The sequence below is a fragment of the Ambystoma mexicanum genome, chromosome 7p (assembly GCF_040938575.1).
Source record: "Ambystoma mexicanum isolate Mex_15411 chromosome 7p, UKY_AmexF1_1, whole genome shotgun sequence".
Classification (NCBI taxonomy): Eukaryota; Metazoa; Chordata; class Amphibia; order Caudata; family Ambystomatidae; genus Ambystoma; species Ambystoma mexicanum.
The window spans coordinates 119,858,986-119,881,279 of NC_090939.1; the positions used below are offsets into that span (position 1 = coordinate 119,858,986).

General features: G+C 43.1%; 1 protein-coding gene across 4 annotated transcripts in view; it reads left to right on the plus strand.

Moving 5' to 3' along the window:
• Positions 1-22,294, plus strand: part of GAP43 (growth associated protein 43) — a 283,328-nt gene that overhangs the window by 107,136 nt on the left and 153,898 nt on the right. Inside the window, exon 1 of one of the 4 annotated variants that reach the window (XM_069635909.1) lies at positions 1,823-1,965. The exons of 2 other annotated variants lie outside the window; for them this stretch is intronic. In XM_069635909.1, the coding sequence (XP_069492010.1) occupies positions 1,933-1,965 (33 nt within the window). In that variant the 5' untranslated portion in view covers positions 1,823-1,932. Of the gene's footprint in view, positions 1-1,822; positions 1,966-22,294 lie in introns of those variants that run through there. One more of the 4 variants, XM_069635906.1, reaches the window with a different exon arrangement.

A 22,294-nucleotide genomic window follows, 5' to 3' on the forward strand; every position in this document is an offset into this window, starting at 1 on the left:
CGTGAGAGCCAGGAAACAGCAGTGGCGGAAAGGAATTTCATCGGCCTCTACCATTCTAAAATAAGTCTATAAATGGGGTATCTAGACCCTGCGCTTGAAGTGGCCCACAAGCTGGACTAGGTGAAATGTTTTCACCTCTTGTCTTGGGAGGATAGCTCAGGGCCAACGTGCTCACCTTGTAAGCAAGACAACACAGAGCAACACAGGTTCGCTCCTTGGGTCTGCGCTTAGAATCCTATGGGTATTAAGCATGTTATAATTAAACTATCATATCATCAGCTCAAGCCGGTTTCCTACACAAGGGTAAACAAATCTCCTCTATTGGGTCTTTTTTTCTGGTGGTGTCTGTAGCAGCAAAAGCAACGGAAGGCCTGAAGGATGCTATGAGATTGTGGAAATATTCATGTGTTGATGGCTAAGCTAGATCTCACTTTCTCTTACGATGTGGCAGAGCAGGAGCTTCAAAGGGCTTTGTATTCCCAAATCGGCTGCCTTTGTCAGCTTCAAATGAACATTTATTGTACGCCTTTTCTTCTTTTTCAAGAGGGAAATTAGAAATCTGTACAAGAATCTCTCATTCATGTTTCCTGATTGAGTGTTTACCCCCCTATGGGAATGCAGAAATACTGTTCATTATTCCACTAATGCAGAGTCAATGAATACCAGAGCTATATTGACTGGTCAGATGCTCTACGCCAAAACAAGCAAGACTTCCATTTCCAATAATCATGCTATCCATTGTCTAAGACCCACAAACTGAGATTCGCATAATCGTTCGGGGATCTGTTTATGCTGGTCAGTCATTTGTAAAATGGAAAGCCCACATTCCCTTTAGAATCCTTTCTCATTCCTGATGTTTACAAAATTGCCTGCCCTACCAATGAAGCCACAACATACTTTTGACAAAGCTAACAAGATCAACATTACAGTAGACACTATACACTTTTTTTTAAAATATGCGTTTCTATGATATATTTAGGCAATGATGCTGCCCTATGTCACGATTGTTCCAGTGGCCACTTTTTTGGAAGGGTACTTTAAATACAACTCTTACAGGAGCTTACTGCCTACTTGTAGTGGTCATTGAGAGCTACATTACTCATACAGAGTTGGGCAAACAGTGGTCTGCTTCCCAAACATGAGATTGTTCGGATCTGCATCAGCATCATCATCCTTCCCGGTGAGGGATATATCACTGGCAGCATCTTGGGGGAACATTCAGAAAGAGCAGCTACAATATACCATGGAAATTAGCCCTGTGGGTTTAGTCTTTTGCCCTGCTTGAGGTCCTCTGATCTCAACTGTTGAGTTGGGCTAATCACTGTATATTTATATCAGAAGGCTGAGTCCCAAGCACCATCTCTTGGCACTCACTTTCCAGCTGCCATCCCCTTCCCTGCCACATCCCCACTGTGCTGTCTGTCTTCACAAAGGCATTATTGCCTCACACTTCCAACTGTAAAGAAAAGTCAAGTGCACACTCCATGCAGTACACACCATTACTCTTTGCTACAGGATGTGAGGGCTTCTTGAGCACCAGCAGACTTTCTAAGGGAGAAGGATTCATAGAAACCAGATATCTCCAGTCAAGTATCTAATTTAAAAAATGTATTGAAAAGGTAGAGTGTTATTCAGACAACAAGCATATTTGTTGTCTTCATTTTGAAAGCCATTTTTCAAAGCTGTTTATGTGTTAAGAAAACATGTCTCTTCTCCAATTGCCATGGCGACAGCCACACCATTGTCACTCACTAAGGATACACATGTCATAATAGCTCTGTGTTGGTTATCATTCTCTCACTCCAAGGGTACATGACACAGAGGTTAAGTAGTGTAGCTGTAAGGACTCGTTAGGGTGGTATCACATAGATGATGCCAAGTTGTACTTTTTGAAGAGCATCGCTATGGTGATAAAGGCATCGCCCTTCAGGGATGGATGGATTTCGGGACCCGGACCGGATCAGTGTAAGTCCTTCAAATTTGACTCCCTATAACGCCTAGAAAGATTGAAACATACACATTATCCTTTGCTGTAGGAGCATGTTTTGGGCCAGGCAACTTTACTGGCTGTAATTGGATCACTTGAATGGTTCCCTAATTTAATATATGGACTCAAGGCACTCCTAAACACTATCTCTGCTAGGGATTTCAAAGTAATCGCAAGGCTGCCCGAGTTCACCCCAATACGCAAACAAGCATTTTGGTTTCAGTACTTCTTACCATAGTCCCTTCTGTTGCCAACGGCATGGTCCCAATGCTGGAGCAACAGCATGATAGAACAGTAATACATCAAATGTTAGGGACAGTGGTAAATGGGTACAACACAAAGTAGGTACAGGGGGGAGGTTTGATTGTATCACTTATCCACCTCTACAGAAGGTCTCCATCCAGTAAACACAGAAGTGTGTATTAGTAAGGAGGCAAAGAGGGCCGACTGAGTGCCGTACAGTTGAAATGTAAACCCATCTTGAGTAGGGAATGCTCTGGGCCGGTTGAGCTGGACATTTTCTTATGGACTATGGAAGAGGTGAAATGTGTCCACAATACACAGCATGAAAGTTGCAGCCAGCAGCCCAAGGGGCGACTTAAATCCTTTATACTTGTGACTTATACAGAGGACTTTTAAGTGGCAGAGATTAACACCTAAATAGTAAATCCAATCCAAGTGATCAAGAATGATGTTCTTGGAGGGAGTGAAATCCCATTTGCCACTTCTTGTACCCCAAAAGCCTTTTTTGCTGTTCAGGAATTGCCATAGTCTGCACTTATTTCTTCATGTACGCTTCTCCACCTCTTCTTCAATTAAAAACGTTATATTTGTCAGTGTCTGCTATGCTTTGTCTTTTGATACATCTGATCCACCGTTCTGGTGTCATTGGGGGGAGACGACGGCATAGATAAGAGCCAAGAAGTGAACAGCTGATAACCTTGGAGCAGTTTCACTTTCAGTGGATCTGGGAGATTCGTTTTTGGGATGGTAGAATGTTGACGGGAGTGGCAGTAATGTATTTTCGATCTTTAGCATGCATATCGGTCATTGTAATTGTAATTGTAACACCTTACCCATAGGGCACCTAGATGCAGAGGAGCACACATCCTAATAGTTGATGCTCTTTACAATTGCTGATAGAATCGTGGTTGGCTCTAGGTCTGGAAAAGCCTTTGTTGAGCTGTCTTGTTTCCCAAGCTTACTAATAGGGTTCAATTGTTGCAAGATCACAGGAGCTGTAGGGGTTTAGCCAGTACCCCAATTGTTTGAGTAGAAGGAAAGAGTATTTTCCTGGTTATCTTGCTTAGGTCGTTCAAAGAGTGGTTCTAACACAGTGGTAATTGCGATAGCAGCCACCTCGCAAACTGCACGCAGCCCTTCAAGCTGCTCAACAAGGCCCAACAGGAGCCACTGTCTCAACAGGACAGCCACCCATTACGTTGGACCAGGACCCCATAGGGGGCTACAGACTGTACACAATAGCCTTGATAAAGACCCACGGCTCGAAACACGTGTCGGCTGACAAACCAGGGACACAGTTATCCCTAATATGTACCAAATGCATAACCGACTGAATGATAAAACTAAAGCACCAGTACAAATAAAAGCGAAAACTGTATCGCAATTACCAATGTGTTAGAACCACTCTTTGAACAACCTAAACAAGATAACCAGGAAAACATTCTTTCCTTCTGCTCTTTACAATTGGCTTCAATCAACCAGTCTATTAGTATAATACAACAAAAAACAACGATGGATCTGTCAGAAACAATTGTAAATATAGTTAATTTCCAACTTTGTTTGCTATTGTTGAATTCTTAATATCCTAAGAATAGATAAGCATGTTATTTGAGGATTTAGTAGGGGCTCAAGACCGGCAGTAAGGTCATTTCCCCATTGCAATGCCCCAAGAAACAGGCTGTTTGATTATGATAGTTCTTATAACTTTACATGTGCATCTATTTCTGCCATAGGCCAACACTGAATTGATTATGGGTAGTACATGGCAACACATTTTTCCTTTGCACGCCTTTATTAAGTTATATTTCTCAGGTGACCTAGTGGTGGATTACATAAACATCTTTGACCAGTGCAAGATTTTTGGTTGGTGGGACCTTGCACAATAGAGATATGTTTCGCTACTCATATTTTGCCCCGGCTAAGTGTTTTTTTATGGGATCTTTTGATAAGGAAAAAGAAAACCCGTAGTTCCATTAAATGTATTTGCCCAAAACATGGCACAGTCACAATAGGAGCAATCACACAGGCCTGAACAGTGATATTTACTTCCCCTGTTTTTTATATTCCATGAAATGAGGGTTATCACAATTCTCAATCTCTTAAAAAAAAAGTCTCAGAAGGTTTTCTTTTTTTCCTTAATCAGTGACGCATTCTCAGGCATCCTATAAAAAAGACCTTCTTGATATGAGATTCTAAAAGTATCCCGACTGACTGGGTTCACCGTTCAGGGTCAAAAGGGGCTGGGCGTTAATAGTTTGGCAGGCATTGTTAGACCTTTTCACTCACTCCTGGAGAGTAGATTAGAAGAACCTTCTGTTGCTTGGAAAATCCAAGCCTGACTGGGCCTCCCGGGGTGGCTGTCAAAAGATAAAACTGCATGGTGATGGTTTAACAGACATTTGGAGCCTGGTTCACCCATCAGCAAATTTAATAATTGTTCCTGAAACAAATAAAGAAATACTGCTATGGTAGAGTTCCCTCCAATCAAGTAGGGTTGGGCAACGTTAAACCCTAAATATTAAGAACATTCATGTATGTGTGCAAACGTAATATTGCTTTCTTTACGTACAATCAAAAGGCACTTTAGCAAAGATGATGATGTTGGGAACAGACAGAGGAGCCAAGGTGAGGCTTTCTGCTGAATCACTTGCGGCCTGTGGTTCTAAAGCCTTCCATTAGGTTGGCGCTAACGAGGAAGAGATGTCAGTTTCGGTTCAGTGCCCAGCCCTTAAGTAATTGGTTTCCTTGTAGTAAATCCATTGCGGCTCCCAAGACGGTGCTTTTGTCCGTTTTGGACTGACAAGCCCTGGCAGCTGAGCTGCTCTCGCCCTCTGGACCTCATTGATCTTCAAACCCCAGAGTTGATGAAATAATTGCTCTGTTGGCCTCATATGGCAGACGCCCAGGCCTTGATAGAAGCTGAAGACCTTGAACATAGAAGAGAGACAAGTTCATAGGAGGCTGCATAGTTGCCACACATTGCTGTTACAGCCCCGCTTGACTTGTAATAGACCATTACCACATAAGGGTTTTTATCATATGCACTTATTGCGTCCTGTCGTATCCTTCATCCGCTGAGAGAAGCCAGTGACAAACCTTCTTCTACGCTGTCTACGTTAGCCGACTAATGGTCTTGGACTCTGAGGAATTGGAACAGGGCAAGAGGAACCTTTGACACCTGCCAAAGGAGGAGGAAAGGCGATGGGCTTGCTAAAGCGAGACCTACAAGAGCGCAAATGATTGGCATCTTCGATCTGTTGTCGCATGGCTGAGGCTGTGCAGTCGGTTCAGAGGCATTAGGCCATGAGGATAATATTATATTAAACAAGATAAGAGAAGTTCTTCATCTGAGGTGACTGAAGCCAAGACAATTCCTCCCAAGGATACCATGTGCATGTCTCCGTAGGATAGCTCAGAGGGACCGTGCCCGACGCATAGCAACACAGGTTTGATCCCTGGGTCTGCACTTAGAAACATCTGCCGGTACTGAATAGCTTTCTGTACGAAAATGTCCTTCAAATTCAGTAGATTAAATAAACTAGAGAAAATAATTGTAATCTGCTAATAACAAACTAAATTTCGTACTATAAGTAGACATGGAACTATGTTTGTCTGTTACGTTCAAGATTGTAGGTGAACACTTAACAGAGCTACTTACTTGATCCCCACTCGCCACCCATAAACTTAACATAGCTTCGGACTATATAGCGAGGGCTACATTCCATAGATGTGACCATTTGACTGCAGGATTCTTTTTTGCTGTGTGACCCCTTTGCCTGCTGTCCCGTTCGCTCACAGATCACAGTGTGGGTGCTTCCCTGTACTTTACTTTCATTCTTGTTTTTTTGTTCATGCGGGGACACCCCCCCATGGCACAACTTTCTTTTTAGATTGTTTACTTACATGGCATGTTCAAGCAAAACGAATGTCATGGTAAGATGTCCTGGCACCTTTCTACACCCAGAAAACCTTTCTACACCCAGAAAACCTTTCTACACCCAGAAAATGAAAAACAAAAAAAACTCCATAGTATGGGTGGAGCTGCCTCTTGCTCCTGCACCTCACTTTTAGGCACAACGTAAACCCCACATTGCTCCCACACGTGACCTTTTATTTACTCAATATTTATTTTTTTATTTTTGTGTATCAAATTGTGTTACTTTACATCAGTACTCTACATGTATTTCCTTGTTTTTTACTTAACGGTTTGGGCAAAGCCCAAACACTAGATTACCAAGCCTAAATGAAACTGGACCATTGCCCCTCGTCCATGTTCTTCCACTGCTTGACACTGGAACCGGTTATCAATTGTTTCCTTACTTTTATTGATTTTAAAAACGTTTTTAAATAAAGTGAAACTCCTTCATTTTTTAGATTTGTGAATGTGTACTTGAACTATTACAAACCCATTTGGGAGTTGGCAGGAGCCCTATTTTCTCCCATTCTGTTTACAAGGCAAGAAGGGACGGGTGACGTGTGACCCCACGACGTTCTGGGTGCTGCACTCAACCAGAACTAACCTGATCTTCCAGCGAGTGTTTAATCAATAGCAAAAAGGGGGAGAGTCCCTGGGAGAACAGTGCTGTAGAGTCTGGAATGGTCTAAACCCCTCCCTGAAGGCAGAAAGTAAGCACCTGTGCAGCAGGGCAATCAGAACAGGACAGGATGATAGCTTGTGCTGTTGAAGCCAACAGTATTTTATTTCTGATGAGCTGTGTACATACATAAGCCACTAACAGAGAAAAACCACAGCGATACGTCGGAGATGATGCAATGACCACAGCTACATTTAGGAAGGCATCATGGTTAGAGGTCCCATTTATTGGCGTGCACATAAAGGCACACAAGGCTAAGCAAGCATGTTGTTAGCCTTCCTCGGGGAGCAGCTATGCCATTAACCAATTCTGTGCTCCTACTGATGCATGTTATACCGTGTTATACCGCCTGATCCCCAGAACAGGGATCATGTGAGCGCAAGACACTAGATCGGGTCTTATTGCGTGTAGGAGAGAGCGGTTAGAGGCAGTGGTCTGTATCACGTGCGTAAGCCGAGCAGAATGATGCAGATGTCAACTGGTGCTATAAAGCCATGTCCGCCAAAGTCTTCTGAGAAGGCTCTGTTACGAAGTCCATTGTTAATGTAACTAACTAAATGTATCATACTGACTGTTTTGTATAGGACTTATTGCGCAAAATCCTGTATTAACCCCTTAGGTTTCAGTGTTGGAGCACCACAATTTTGGTTTTGGGAACAGTGTCATTTCCCAGTTCTCTTTCCACACAGCTGAATGGGAATACATTATGTGTCTATCTTTGCTGCCGGAGGTTGCTCATCAGATTAAGGGGACACGTTTGGGTTTCTCCAGGGTATGAAGGCAACCATTTCGAAGTCACATGTGTAGGCCAAAAAGATGGAGCCTGGCAAGCACTCTCCATCCCCAAAACTACTGCCTAGCTTACAATCTAGCTATCTTCTGACCCTCAAAAATCCATGGTTCTGGATTGAAAACCATGTCACCACACATGTGTAAAGCTACTGGGGAATGCCATGCGAGGGATCACGACTCTCATGGCTTTATGCTCAAGATTTACTTTGTGTAACCAGAACCTTGAAGGAACCATAATGTGAAGTCTGGTGCTCATAGAAATTGCTAAATAAATAAGTGTTGCTTTAACCAATGATCTACTTTTCTTTTCTGCCATAAAGAGTCCATATGTTTGTTGATATGTGTGCTTGCATTGAACACACTATCAAACGTTTTTAGATTTTGCTAAAAGTGATCAAACAGCTGGTAAGCTCATTTTCACATGAGTTACTTATGACAGTGTATGAGGACAATACATTTATTTTGGTTCTCTGCATGGACTATTAATACATGAAATTGATGTGCTTGCACTGTCTCTTTAGAATGGGATTTTATGTGTTGATATTCGACGAAATAACATAGAATACAATACAAATAAATCGTGGTGCATGCAGAAAGACGACCTGAAATTTGAAGGAATTCACATGAAATGGAAACAGGGGTGGACCTCACCAGGCAATGCAACAATAAAAAACAAACAGTACAACAATAAAAAGCAAGCAGTACCATAATAAACATGAAACAGTAAAACATTAACAAGCAAGCAGTACCATAACACAAAAGCAAGCAGTATCTCAATTAAAAGCAAACAGTACAATAAAAAACAAGCAGTACCACAATAAAAAGCAAACAGTACCCCAATAAAAATTAAGCAGTACCGAAACGTGCAACAATAAAAGGCAAGCAGTACCACCATAAAAAGCAAGCAGTACCACCATAAAAAGCAAGCAGTACCACAATAAAAAGCAAACAGTACCCCAATAAAAATTAAGCAGTACCGAAACGTGCAACAATAAAAAGCAAGCAGTACCACCATAAAAAGCAAGCAGTACCACCATAAAAAGCAAGCAGTACAACAGAAAAGCAAGCAATACCTCCCGGACCATGATTATTAGTGTGAATATAGGAAATCTATGTATAAAAATAATGTGAGATGAATCGTCATCTGTGTTAAGTTTGCATAGGATGGAAATGTTTACGGGGACCAGTAGATCTTTATCTGATTTCAGAAATAGGAATATGGAAATGTTGTCTAAATTGGTGGGGTGCCAGATTGGTCTGATGACCTGGTTCCTTTGTTAGGATCATTTAGAAAGAAAGCCCTATAATGGGATTGGTCCTGCTGCCGCGACCATACAGGAAGGTTGTCCTCGCTATATACCTAAACTATTGTTTCCTTACCAAAAGGCCCAAAAGTATATACAACAGTTTCATAATCCCACAGCTAAGTGGATATGCATGCAGATGAGGTTACACAAATGTACGGTTAAAGGGGCATGGTTCCATCTCCCTATTGAGGAACATGGATTCCATCTTTGTAAGAGAGAGGGGCTCATTTACTCTCCCCAACATGTGCGTGCATCGTGTAGATACATGATTGAGCTTTATGTTAAACACTATATGCACTTTGCTGACAGTTTGCAGGATTTGCAGGGTGAACTATTTTGGTTAAATAGCCTCCCTAGTTGTAGTTTGACCAGATCCATTGTACTGGTTAAGGGATGGCAGGATTTCGAGCATGAACTCTTTGGGCTGGGTGAAGCATGTTCTTAATCTCCGAGATATATCAGTGTCTAGAAACTTGCCCTGGCCCATGGTTTGATTGTTGTTAAGATGTTTATTTCTTATAGTAACCTCTAATAATGTACTGGCTGTTGAGAATAATTGGGGAAATATGGAATTCCATGTTTAAGTGGTGGTGGATCCTGCACTGTAATAAGAATAGTGTGATTGTACTGCTTTTCCTTTTTTTCTTAGGTTGTTTGTATGACTATTTTAAATTGAATTGTATTTATTTGCTATGTAATTCTTTCTACTTTTGTATCTCTTTCTCTTCCTGTTTCTTTTTTCCCTATAAATATGTTGTACATTTGTAAAACGTGTGTAATGAACAATGACTCAATCAAACAAGCAAGCAGTACCACAATAAAAAGCAAGTATTACCACATTAAAAATCAAACTATCCAACAATAAAAAGAAGGCAGTACCACAATAAAAAGCAAGTATTACCACATTAAAAATCAAACTATCCAACAATAAAAAGCAGGCAGTACCACAATAAAAAGCATGCAGTACCACAGAAATAAGCAAACAGTACAGCAATAAAAAGCAAGCCATACCACAATTAAAAGCAAACCGTACCACAATAAAAAAGCAAGCAGTACCACAATAGAAAGTAAGTATTAACACATTAAAATTAAAACTGTCCAACAATAAAAATAAGCCAGTACCACAATAAAAAGCAAATAGTACCACAGTAATAAGCAAACAGTACAGCAATAAAAGGCAAACCATACCACAATTAAAAGCAAACCATACCACAATAAAAAGCAGTCAGAACATGTTATTAAATAGCCATCAACTGACACATGAATACCTGCAGGGATGGCACCAGAGCCATAGTCCCTTCAACACAGCACTGCAAAGGGAGCAGTGGCCTACTTCATTGCTCTGGGGCAAATGCCACTACTATTGGCAGTCGCCCTGGTGGAGCACCAGCAAGCTGACTGTCAGCCTGCCCATCTGTTTCCAGAAGGCAGCCCATCAGCCTACTAGCTGCTGCCCCATCAGCCTGTGCACCTGCATCTGCAAAGGAGGAGGAGGACTGTGAGAAGGGTGCACAGGTCTAGGGAGTACAGACTCAGGTTATCTGGCCAAGATAAGAGTAACTGGCAGGAACTTGCAATCTACCAACTGGACATGGACACAATACTGTCGACCACGCTTGAAATACAGGATGACCAACGGAGAACCCAGAATGGCAATACCTGCCAGGTTGAAGCCGCACAGTGTATTGCAATTCAGTGCAAGTGGCTAATTGCAGGACTCTGTGGCACTTCTGCACAGCATAACACAGCACAGTGTCCACAAAATCCTAAAATAGGTTATGGATGCCATGATGCACCGCACATCATATTCCCCAGGTACCCAGCTGCTCTCAAGGGCAAAACTCTTGGACAACGCTGGTGTGCCTTCGGTATCATGATCGGGCCATGGACTGCATACATGTGGCCTTAATGCAAGCCAAGGACAGAGAGCGGGTCTTTTGGAACCGACAGATGCAGCACAGCATCAAGACTAATTGTTCTATGATGCAAACTTCCCCTGCACTTCTCTCAATGCACTTGCATGGCCTAATGCCACAAGGCCTAGTAGGACCATGACTGCATAGTACTGTTTTGACATTGTTTTTATTTCCCCTGATCCCTTCCTATTTAGCCTTATGGCGCTTTGAAATTCAGTTGTATAAAGCGCCTTACAAATGCTCAGTTATATAAAAATGAAATAAAATAAAGGTGCTCTTCACATATATGCGTGCATGTTTGCAAAGGACAATTGTTGAGTCTGTGCCAGAGCTGTCAGCCACACATCATGGAAGAGTAGCAGGTAAGAGTTTGTTGGCTTTAAACTTAAAGTAGACAGATCTACAAGTAAGATTTCAATTACATTATTTTAATGGTTCTAGAGCAAGAACACATTTGCAATTTTTCTCGGCGGGATAGCTCAGGGGCAAAGCGCTCGCCTTGGACCCTCAGACTGCGCTTAGAAACCTCTGGGTTTTAAGTATGTTATAATTAACTAATTACAATCATAGGTTATAAGTCATTACAAAGTGTCATATTTTACAAGGTTACAAGTGTTCGGTGTCACAAAATGCAATTGGTTTACAAAGTGCCACAAGCGTCCATTGTCATAAGAGGCAAAGGTTTACAAAGTGCCAACGTACTGCATTTGGAGGCATGTGCAATTGTTTCGTGCTTTCCCAGGCTTTCTCAAGGGAACAGTTACAATATTGCTGTGAGTATTATTCTGAGTTGAGTGTGGTTCTGTTATGAAACAGTTGACTTGGTACTGTCCTTCCCAGTTGTAACACAATACATGCATATAAGTCAGCATACACAGATGTACATTCTCTTTTGAGCAACTATGTTTTCAAGATTCGTGAGCAGTACGTCTATGATTTTCAGGTTGAGGACTGAAGCTACTGTCTTCATTAGCAGAGTCTAATTCAATGGTTAAATATCCTTGGTTCCTTATGGTGCTTCTTAATAGGGTTGTGTCAAATTCTCATTCATATCGAATAAACCACAAAATCTGTTATCATAATTCCCGACTTAGGTCACCCTCATGTAGTTTCTTTAACAATGTCTCTCTTGAACATGGGTCTTGTAGAAGGGAGCTTGTCGCTTTTTTCAGAATGGCGGTGTTCCGCTTGTTGCTGCCAGGCAAGGCCACCAGGCCACACTTACTCATTAAATGCCTTAAAAACTAGGGGGAGGCGCACCAATTATTTTCCACTATCATTTTCTCACACATCATAGAAGGACTTCTGCAATGCTGCTCATGGCTGCATGGCATGTATCTATTACACCTCTACAGACATTGATGTGATTACAAAGTGCACATAATTGATTTCATAAGTGAAAACACTCTTTGGCCACACCTTGGTGATTGTAACAGCTGAAAAGGGTCAAGAACTGCACAATACATTCTCTGCAGGCAATTGCATATAGAAAATAGTCAATCACAGATTAACAACCAGTGGTTTTCTTTTGTGTGCACAGTTGGTGCATTAATGATGTTGAAACAATTCTCAGGGATCAGAGCAGATCTCCTATGCAGGGCTCAGCACCTGGCCCTTTTATGTCTCTCTGCCAGACATTAGTCCTTGTTGTGAAAGCCTTAAACAGATTATTTAGCTCACTATCTTTCACAGAGGAGAAATATCCAAAACATATCAGTATTTGTCCTGCCTTGGGATAGTCCAGCACCAAAATGATAGGCAATGTTCCTCTGAACAAGAGTACCAACAGCAACCCCAGACATGCGTTTCAGTCTGGTTGGACCTCATCAGTAGGGTGGAGCTGTGCCTCTCTAAGAATAGTGAGTAAGGGGTCCACGTCTGGATTCCCTTAGTAACTTAGGGTGAGACGCAAACGTTACTTGAATTATGCAAAAAACAAGGGGGTCCTGGGAAGTCCCTCTGCAAGACATTAGTCCCGGTTACGAGAGCCATACCCAGATTCTTTAGCTCACTTTCTTTCACAGAGGAGAAATTGAGAAAAAAGATATTGAGCTAAAGAATCTAGGTAAGGCTCTCGTAACCAGCGCTAATGTCCGGCAGAGGGACTCCCAGGACCCCCCTTGGTTTTTGCAGCACTGCCTTATGAACAACAAATTGGTTAAACCTCTTGGTTTTGCTCTCCAAGTGTAGATGCTAATCGTCCAATAGCATCATCACACCTTGTAAAGAGGAGCACAGCCTGTGTACTAAGGACAGCAATCACTCATAACCCCTTCAACTGGGGCTCTGGAATACCCCATAAACATGGCTCATGGCCCACTAGAGTTACCTATGACAGCAAGGCACCATTCCTAAAATGAGCAACATATCACCAAATTGAACACCATTGAGAAAAATCTTGGGGTGCTCAAGCGCCATTTCAATCTCTGGGTGGCGGTAGCTTCCAGCATTGACCTGAAAGGGTTTTCTTGATCACTGCGAAGTGCTACCTAAGATATCAATCAGGCGCAATGGGCCTACGCCTTGCAGGATATGAATGAGAGTGAAGCTGCTGATGGGGAAATGGACATGGCACATATATAGTCAAAGGTGACAACATGAATGTCATGATGTAAGGAGATGAGTTAATCAAATAGTTCCTCGGTGGAGTATACATTTGACAAAATATTTATTTCCTGCCCAAAGTCATGTCTTCACCCATCCTCAGCCCAGAACTAAACCCCAAAAACTAGAACCATTGTCATATGTCTTTCAAAAATGTATGCTCCAACTGGAACAATTATCAAGTGGTGCAGAGAATGGTTAACTAGTTCTATTCTGAAAAAAAAAGAAAAACAATTGTATGGGTGTCCACCAAAAAATTATAGCTAACTCAACGTAGTCCACAAAAAAAGAAAAACAATCCTTAAACAATCCAAAGATATACATTAAAAAAATAAAAATAAAAAAAACACAACACAAGGTAATCCAGAAAAACATAAACAGTGAAAGGATTTCTACAAACAATACAAAGAACAAAAGATATGCCAAATGAAGGAAATACAGCATAAGGCATTAAAAAAGAACAATCCAAAGATATAGATATAAAAGAAAAAAGAACCCAAGGTATGTCACAAAAAATAAATATCACATAAGGAAATAAGAAAAACATCCCAAGGCAATGCGCAAACAAGACAAACAATCTGGCAATTCACATGGTGGAGTGGTGGGGGCTGGCGGGGTCACAGTCTCAATGCATGGGGAGAAGCAGTGGCTGGGAGATTTCAACCAACAACAAAAAACAGATTCAAGTGTCTGGGCATGTTATTCATCAACAAATCATCAACAAAAACACTATCCAAGGAGGCAGTGGCTGTCCTTATTTGCAATCCACATAAGTAGAAAACACTCCAGGTGTGTTCAGAATCCCAATTTGAAGAAGGGACAGTCAACAGTTCAGTCCACACTTCAACAATCAGTTTACAAACTGGTAGTAGAGTGTATACAAGAAAACAGAAGCCAAGGTTGTTGATTAAAGAAATCACAGACCCTCAATTGAACATGTAGCCTTTGTCTGAGTGTTGGGTCGTCTGCTCCCACTGTGGGAGAAATGCTTCTGGGGCCAGCCTGGCCAAAGTTGTGCAGAGCAGAGTTGAAAAGGTTGGTGACGGAGATGTGATGCCGCATATAGTGATTTCGATGTTGTGGTTTATGAAGTCCATCTCTTATTGCACCAGCAACTCTGAGTTGGTGGTGCATGACTACATATCACTTCAGGTGTCTTTATGAGGGGTTTGTGCTCTGGGACCTCAACAACTTGGAGAGCCCCCCCTACAGGCCTGTTGAAATGTGTAGGAAAACATGCAAACCTCTATGGACTTTCTGAAAGCCAGACTCTAGGTCACATGAACACGTGCTGGTGTCAGGTTTAGGTGCAGAATCCACCTTGATGTCTTAAGAGGTGCATTTGGTTGCCTGGAGGTGGATGCCTTTTATGTAAGTATGTTCCCCAATTAACTTCCATTGACTCAACAGTTTCACGCTCTCTTTCACCATCATCTCCAGTAAACAGAAACAGTGGCCATCTTAGTATTAGGGGATGTGGAAAGGCCACTAAAAGGACAGGGGAAGCCAGCAGTTTATTTCCACATTAGATGCTCGTGCACTGAAACAGGTGCATCTATGAACTGCCTAGTGTGGGCACTGCCATAGTACATGTTGCTTGCTCCTTGGCTGCCTCACAATGCCCCCCAGGATGTGCACAGCGAGAAGCATGTTCAGCGCTCATTGACAGAGCAGAGTGCATGCATGTGCTGCTTGGTCAGGACGAGGACACGCGTAGTCTCTGATGGAGGGTACGGAGTAGTAACTGATAGAAAACTGTTGATTGGCTGCCGAGTGTGGCCCAACACATCTGGCCTGATGGCAAAGCCCTTCCACACTTCTCAGGCTACTGTGCATTGTCAAGGCCCACTTCATGGCACCTTTGCAGGTGTCAGTTGTGTTTCCCTGTTGTGCCAGATCAGAGGTGAATGAGCTCATTGGTTGGGCTACACCACCAATGTGCTAAGGAGTAGCTGTCTGGGAGGTATACTACACACTGCTGTCATTTGCAATGGCCTCTTGCAACTCTGAAAAAGAGTGTCAATGGATTAGGCCACTATGGGGAAGTGGGGGTGTTAGAGAGCTTTCCAGTACCTTGTGCCCTGCAGGTGTGTCTGTTTCTAGGGGCTCTGTTTTGAGGGGTAACCGGGCTGGATGTGGACGTCTGTGCTGCTTGCATGCATTGGATGGGGTGTGGTGTGCAAGCTGGCTGCTGCAGAGTGATCTCCTGATGTTTGTGGGGGCATCTTTTTGGACTGCTCTGTGGGATTTGTTGGTTTGCATATAGTGTGTTTGAGCATAGAGATTAGGAAGGATTAATGCATGGTAGGTGGTGAGCAATTGTACAAATTCATCTGATTTGTTTGTGGGGTTCTTATAGTCTATTCATGATAAATCCAGGGATCTGACAGCAATTGCGCTCTGAAACACTTGTGTACAAGCGTGATACAAATATCATATCAAAGCAAGGGAAGGGCCTTATCCGCCTGATTGAGCTTAGGTGGTGCAAGAATGTGTGCAGTACCTTGTTAGTTTGTGATTCTCAGGTTAATCCAATGTCCACCAAATCTCCAATATGCTTGACCCCTCTCAGGGTTTCTGGGCAGGTACCCATCTTTATAGGCAAAGGGATTGCTGCCGGTAGTGTGTTGCAGGTTGAGGAGATTGGCTTCTCTGTCTTGTCTGTATTTACTTGTAGGCTACAAGGCATCTTCCATACATTCACGAGGGTAAGGTACTTGGCGAGGATGGCCTCTGTGACTTTGCATAATGTGTGTTTCATCTGTTGCAGGGCCGACTGCTTCTACATGAGCGGCATACGTGGGCCCATCCTCATAGTGCGCCGCCAATTAGTTTGAATCTTGCACTGCTCCGCAGTCTATGCGGCATGCATTCAGTCTGTTTACAGGTAGTCCCTTCATTTCTGCCCTATCCATGACGAATGACCTCATTCCTTGTATCACGGCATCACAGGGTCCGGTTTCTTGGATTCGTTTTACTAGTCATATGTGATTGGCAGTGTTCGATGCTGTTGAATTTTTGTTTTTATTTTTTATTTTTCTGGAGGTCCACCCTCTTCCCAAAGCTGTTGAATTGACAATGGGCGAATACAGCAAAACAAAGGCAGTGATGGCTGCAAGTCTTAGAATGTATCCTAGCATCTGCTGTTGCTCTGGGCAACCCCCCAGACCGTTGTTGTTCAGCCTTCCAATCCATTACCGAAAGGAGAAAGACCATATGCAAATCATACTGGGTCCCGCCCCAAAAGATGACTGCAGGTGTCAGGGTAGAGGTGATATTGGCATCCATATTGATCTTAAGGTTGCCCAAATGGTTTGGAATACTTCCTACATTCCTACCATTGGTCTGAGCACTATGTGGGTGGGCTCCAGGATGCTATTGGACTCGAGGCGTCTGGTGACTTCAGGATGTTATTGGACTAAATGTGTTTGAGGATTTGCCTATAAACAACTTGTCAGGATTGCAGCTAGACGTGGAATGTTGCGGATTATTCACTAGTGTGTGGGGTCTTCTGGGTGTCCAGTAGTGTGTTTGAAGAGTGGCTTATGGTCTTGAAGGTATTATTCCTTTTGACAGTGATGAGTTGATGAGTGCTGTAGAGAACAGTTTGTGTTTCCCCCATAAGGATGTCTTCCTAAATGCCTAGGGGGTGTAGGAAAGCACCTGAATGCTCACACCAGAAAACATACAATCCACTGGAGGAAGAGGCCCAATACACCTCTTGCCTTGATACAAGTATTTTATTTCTAAAAAAACTAGGAGTGCACCAGCAAAAAGCTCCGCTGTCGCCAAACGTTCTGGCAAAATCTGCATGTGCAGCACATTAAGATTCATCACATCATCAGTGACATCATCACATACAGCAGAAACCCACACAGCTGGCTGGTGAGAGCCTATACATGAGCTGTCTGCTCGATAGGGGATGCCAGGCCATTGGCCCCAACGCTTTCTGTCCATCTTCTGGGTGATGCTGCATTCGGCATCGGTCATGAGGCAGTGGTTAATTGGCAATTATGTACAAAATAAACAATACATGTAACTGCACCTGGTACAGGCAGATAGGGACCCCGGGGGGAAAGCCGTGGTCACGCTAACTCACAAACTCCACTCGATCCCAGAGATGCCTGCCCCTCTCCAAGGACTTCCACGCGTGTTCTGGTCTATAATGTTATCCCTCCCTGCACCTCGCAGCACAAATCATCTAACCCAGAAGTCAATGCAAGAAAGCTCTGCTTTCTGATTTTTTCCTGATCGATTGGGGGGTCTAACAGGTTCATGGTCAGTGGTGTGGGGCTGGCTGGTACCTTGGAATTCATAGGTCTTTAGGATTGGGCATTTGGGTGCTATAACTTACAGTTGGGACCAGTGGAGGTCAGAGGACTGTGCCCTCTTTCTTATGGGATTTTACAGATACACTCAGCCCACCTCCCACGGTTTTTCAGGGCACATTCTTCACAGAACACAAAGGCAGAGGACTTGTATGACATTGAAGGGTTTATGGATCTCTGCCACTCTGGGCTTTCCCATCAGTGCCCGGGATGCAGCCTATTCCTTTCCTCATGTTCGCTGCCTAGACCTGTGATGCTGGCTACTGCTCCACATTTAAGCCTTATATTTCAATATGGCTGCTAGTATCTAAGATGGTGTCTGTACCTGCATGTGCACTACATCTGTGAAGCATGCACCAATGTGATTATGTAGATGACTTTAACAGCAGGTCCCTGCCCCCTGGTCTCTTAGATTACATCTCACTGCCTTTGCCTTATCCTGAAACGCTTGTGGGTGTGGGATGATCGTTCCGGACTCTGGTTTGTTTTCTTTACGGTTCATAGTAGGGTTGTGAACCACTGTGCTTCTCTGATAGGGTGAATTGTTTCATAGTTGCTAGAATGTCCAGGGTTTATGCAATCCAGTTGTGGAGCATCCCTGCTTGGTACCCAGTTATTCAGCAGTCAGATGCTGATGTGCTTAACTTTTGGTGCCTTGCATTGGTGTCCCAGGTCTCTCTGGGGCAAGGGTTTTCCAGCTTTGCCCGGCAATGATTACTTGTCGCTTGTGAGTAGTGTGCATGCATGCTGGTGCATCAATTGCAACAGTACCATTAGGTGACCTCTTCACAGTGCGTGCAGGTGTGGGCTTGTTTGAACATCAGATTGTATGTTGTATATTGTTACATCTGCAAGGCTCTCCAGTGATGCCCATAGAAGTGGGTGGACTTTTGTTAATTAAAAAAAAAAAAAAAACAATATCTATACAGTGGCATTAGGTGTGAGTGTGTTGGGGGTGTTTAAGTGTGTGCGAGAGAGAGAGAAAGAGAGAGAGAAAGAGAGCATTACCTTGCCAGTGTTTAATTCGAGGTTGTTTAATTAGAGGTAGGACTTCTCAAGACAAAGACAAGGGTGTTGAAGCAGTGATGTGATAGGCATTCATTCTGTACTGGTAAGTGTGTTTCTCAAACTCTTTATTCAGCCCATGTGGCAATGCCCTGGTGCACTTACAGGAGACATGCTGCTGCTTACCCGCTCCCAAATACTGAAGAATCGAAATAAGTTGAATTACCCAGTGATAAGGGGTTCTATGTGATTTGATTGTAGAGATTTTGTCGAACGCAAAACCATCCAATTTTGTTTTCTTCCTTTAATCCATTTGGCCATCAATACATACAAAGGAGAGACCCCATCCACCTTAATTATTACCCTTACCCACATATATTTTCAGTCAAACTCGGTCAATTAAAATAATGGTTTTGCATTCGACCAAAACTACTGCAATAGAATTTTTCGATCCCGAATAATGCATGGGGACCGGCGTATAAAGACTGGCTAATTCGACACGCTTGGTACAGGCGAGCTCAGCATGCACCGTTTAAGTGTCATTGAGCAGCACATTCAGGCAAACTCAGCAACTTTCGTGGGTATATTAGCAGAGTGGTTTGACAGGTCGTCATAACCCGCCAAATGGAAAGCACTTTCCGCTGCGCCGATCAGCATTGCCACTGCAATCTGCACGGAAACACGGGCTACTGCTCCACGCTCCTCCAACCCTTCCCAAACCAATGACCCTGGGAAGAAGTGGATTAATCAGAGTGGGGTGTTCACTACCGTATGAAGAAGCACAGCAGGTACTGACATGGAAAATCATGGGACCCGATCCCAACTTTGGTACATGATTAATAGAATGTTACAATTATGGTCAAATACATTAATCTCCCTGCACCAAACTTTGTAAATATTTGTTGTAGTTATGTGTAATGCATCCATGTAAAGGTTCGCCCTAGTGTGCCACCTAGAAATGTCCCAGTTGCATGTTCCCAATTCCCTTGCAACCTGGTTTCAACAATTTGGTGTCAATGCTCCATGCACAGCGCCTATTTCAAGTTTATTACAGTGCATGTGGGCCCCTGGCCAATAGTGCATTAAAGACAGATGAGCAGACATTAACATGTAAAACAAGGTCGTGGCATGATGAATATGGGTGCATAATTCGTACATAGATTAAAAACCGGACACCATTATCCATATATATATAGGTAGCTGTGAATACCCTCATAGTCCTGTTTGCTAAGAAGGATTGAATCCAGGCCACGGCATTCGGGGAGAAAGAGGCTCCTGTAGTCAGATGTTTGGTGAGAATGGAGCGGTCAACTCAATCAAAAGCTGCTGAGAGGTCCAGCAGAAGGAGGATGGCCAATTTAATTTTCCTTTATATTTTGCTTCATTCATTTGGATTTTTAGGTCGAGGAGGGCCGTCTCAGTGACATGTCTTGGCCTGAATCCTGATTGGTGCAGACCTAGGAGGCTGTTGTCATCAAGGTGCTTTTGTATTTGGAGATATGCTGCTCTATCAAGGATTTTCAGGAGGAACGGCACAGTAGTTATAGGTCTGTAGTTGGACGAGGTATTAGGATCAAGGTTTGGTTTTTTGAGAAGGGGCATGACCCAAGTCTCCTTGAGATTATCTGGGACTGTGCATTAATCAGGTAAGTGATGAACGGAGTGAGTTCCTTTGCTCCTTCCTTTATGACAGTAGCAGGACAAGTATCCCCCTGACACCTAGAAGGTTTTAGGCTGGCTATGATGTCTTCTACCTCCTTAATGGAGACTGGGGAGAATCAGAATGGATGGCCTGGTATAGGCAGTGGGTCATGAGGCTTGTTGATGTTGGTGCTCAGGGTCAGGTTGAAGGGATTTTGTGGATATTACTGACCCAAGATGCATTTCTGGTACAGGAGTCTGTGGGTGGGACAGGAGGCAGCAACTCCCCGAGTATGGTGAAAAGCTCTTTTGAGCCTGACTTGGCATTTTGTATTCCAGCGTTATAGGTCTCTCTTTTAGTTCTTAGTATGGCTTCTTTGTAGGTGGTAGCAGCAATTGTGATTTCTTTCTTGTTATGGTCAGTGGGAGTTTTTTTTTTCCCTGCAGCTTCAGAGATTCTTTTGGAACTACGTAGGGTTTTTAGGTCTGCAGTAAACCATTTGTTTAGATGCGCTATTGGTTTAGCTTTTCTTATTTTTAGGGGAAAGATTTTGTTTAGTGACTGTAGTAAGGTGTGGTTGTACACGTCCACTAGAGAGGATGGGTCCTTGTCTGGGACTTTGGGTAGATTGGTAATGGGTTGTATTAGAGGAAGTAAGTTGTCCACAGTGATGTTGCGATTGTTTCTTGTCATGACCTGCAGGGCTTGGATGACACTTGAATTTAGGCATAGGCTATCCTGTATGATGAAGGAGATGCATTGGTGGTCAGACCAAAAGCAAGGCGAATTGGCAAGGATCCTGGTAGTGCAATTTAGGTCTGCCAGCCAATCCAAGGTTCTTCCCTTGTTGTGTGTTGGTCCGCTTACACAGTGTTAAAAACCAAGCTGTGAGAGTCTGTTCTCTATGGCTGTTGCATTGGTATCGTTCACATCGTGTAGGCCTAAATTGGGGTCTCCCAACATTGCAATCTGGGAGCTAGGTTTGGTATTATGCGTAAGGCGGAAAGTGATGTCTTTCTCAAAGGAGGAGATTGGACCAGGAGGTTGTTATAGGAGATGTAACAAGACTCTATGAGAGGCTGATATTGGGAGTTTGACTGAGTTTGACTGAGAGAAGTTCACCTGAAGGGAAGGGCTCTTTAGTGAATACTCTGAGGCCTGGTTGTTTTTTAGCAATGAAAGCAACTCTGCCACCTCTACAAGTCTACTCTAATAATGGTGTCGTTTTATGGGACAGCAAGAGACAGAGAAGGTCCTGCTGCTGGGTGCAACCAGGTTTCAGTGATCACTTAGAAGTCAAGATGTTTGGATGTGATAAGATCTGCTATCTCTAAGGTGTGAGCCATTAGTAATCTCCCATTAATGAGTGCTCCTTTGATGTGAGGTACCTCAAGTGTAGGTGCTACCAAGCCTGATGTTATAGATGCTTTCTTTGTCTCTCTGTTTTAGAAGCTTTGGCCTTTGCCTGGGCAGTTAGAGTGACAGTTGACTTGAATACCTTTGTTGAAATGTCTTGAAGGGCAGCATTATTTTAGCTGGTTTTGTAATGCGTTAACTTTTTCTGTCTCTGACCGGTTGTGTGTTCACTTCCTGGCAAGGTAACAGGAGTTTTTGTCGCAGTAGAATTCATCAAAGGAGAATTCATTGATTTTTTTTGATCAGATGTTCCCCAAAATATACATGTGGAGTGGGTTTAGGCGAATAACAACTGTAGGGAAGTTGAAGGGGCGGGTGCCCGCAGGGGATCTTCCCCGCATATAATTGCAGCAAAATCGATGTATAAAAAAAAAAAAATCAACATATTGTTTCCCATAAAATCACATAGAACCGCTGGCTATCAAAGGCCATAGGTGGAGACGCTGCCTGTTGAATTTC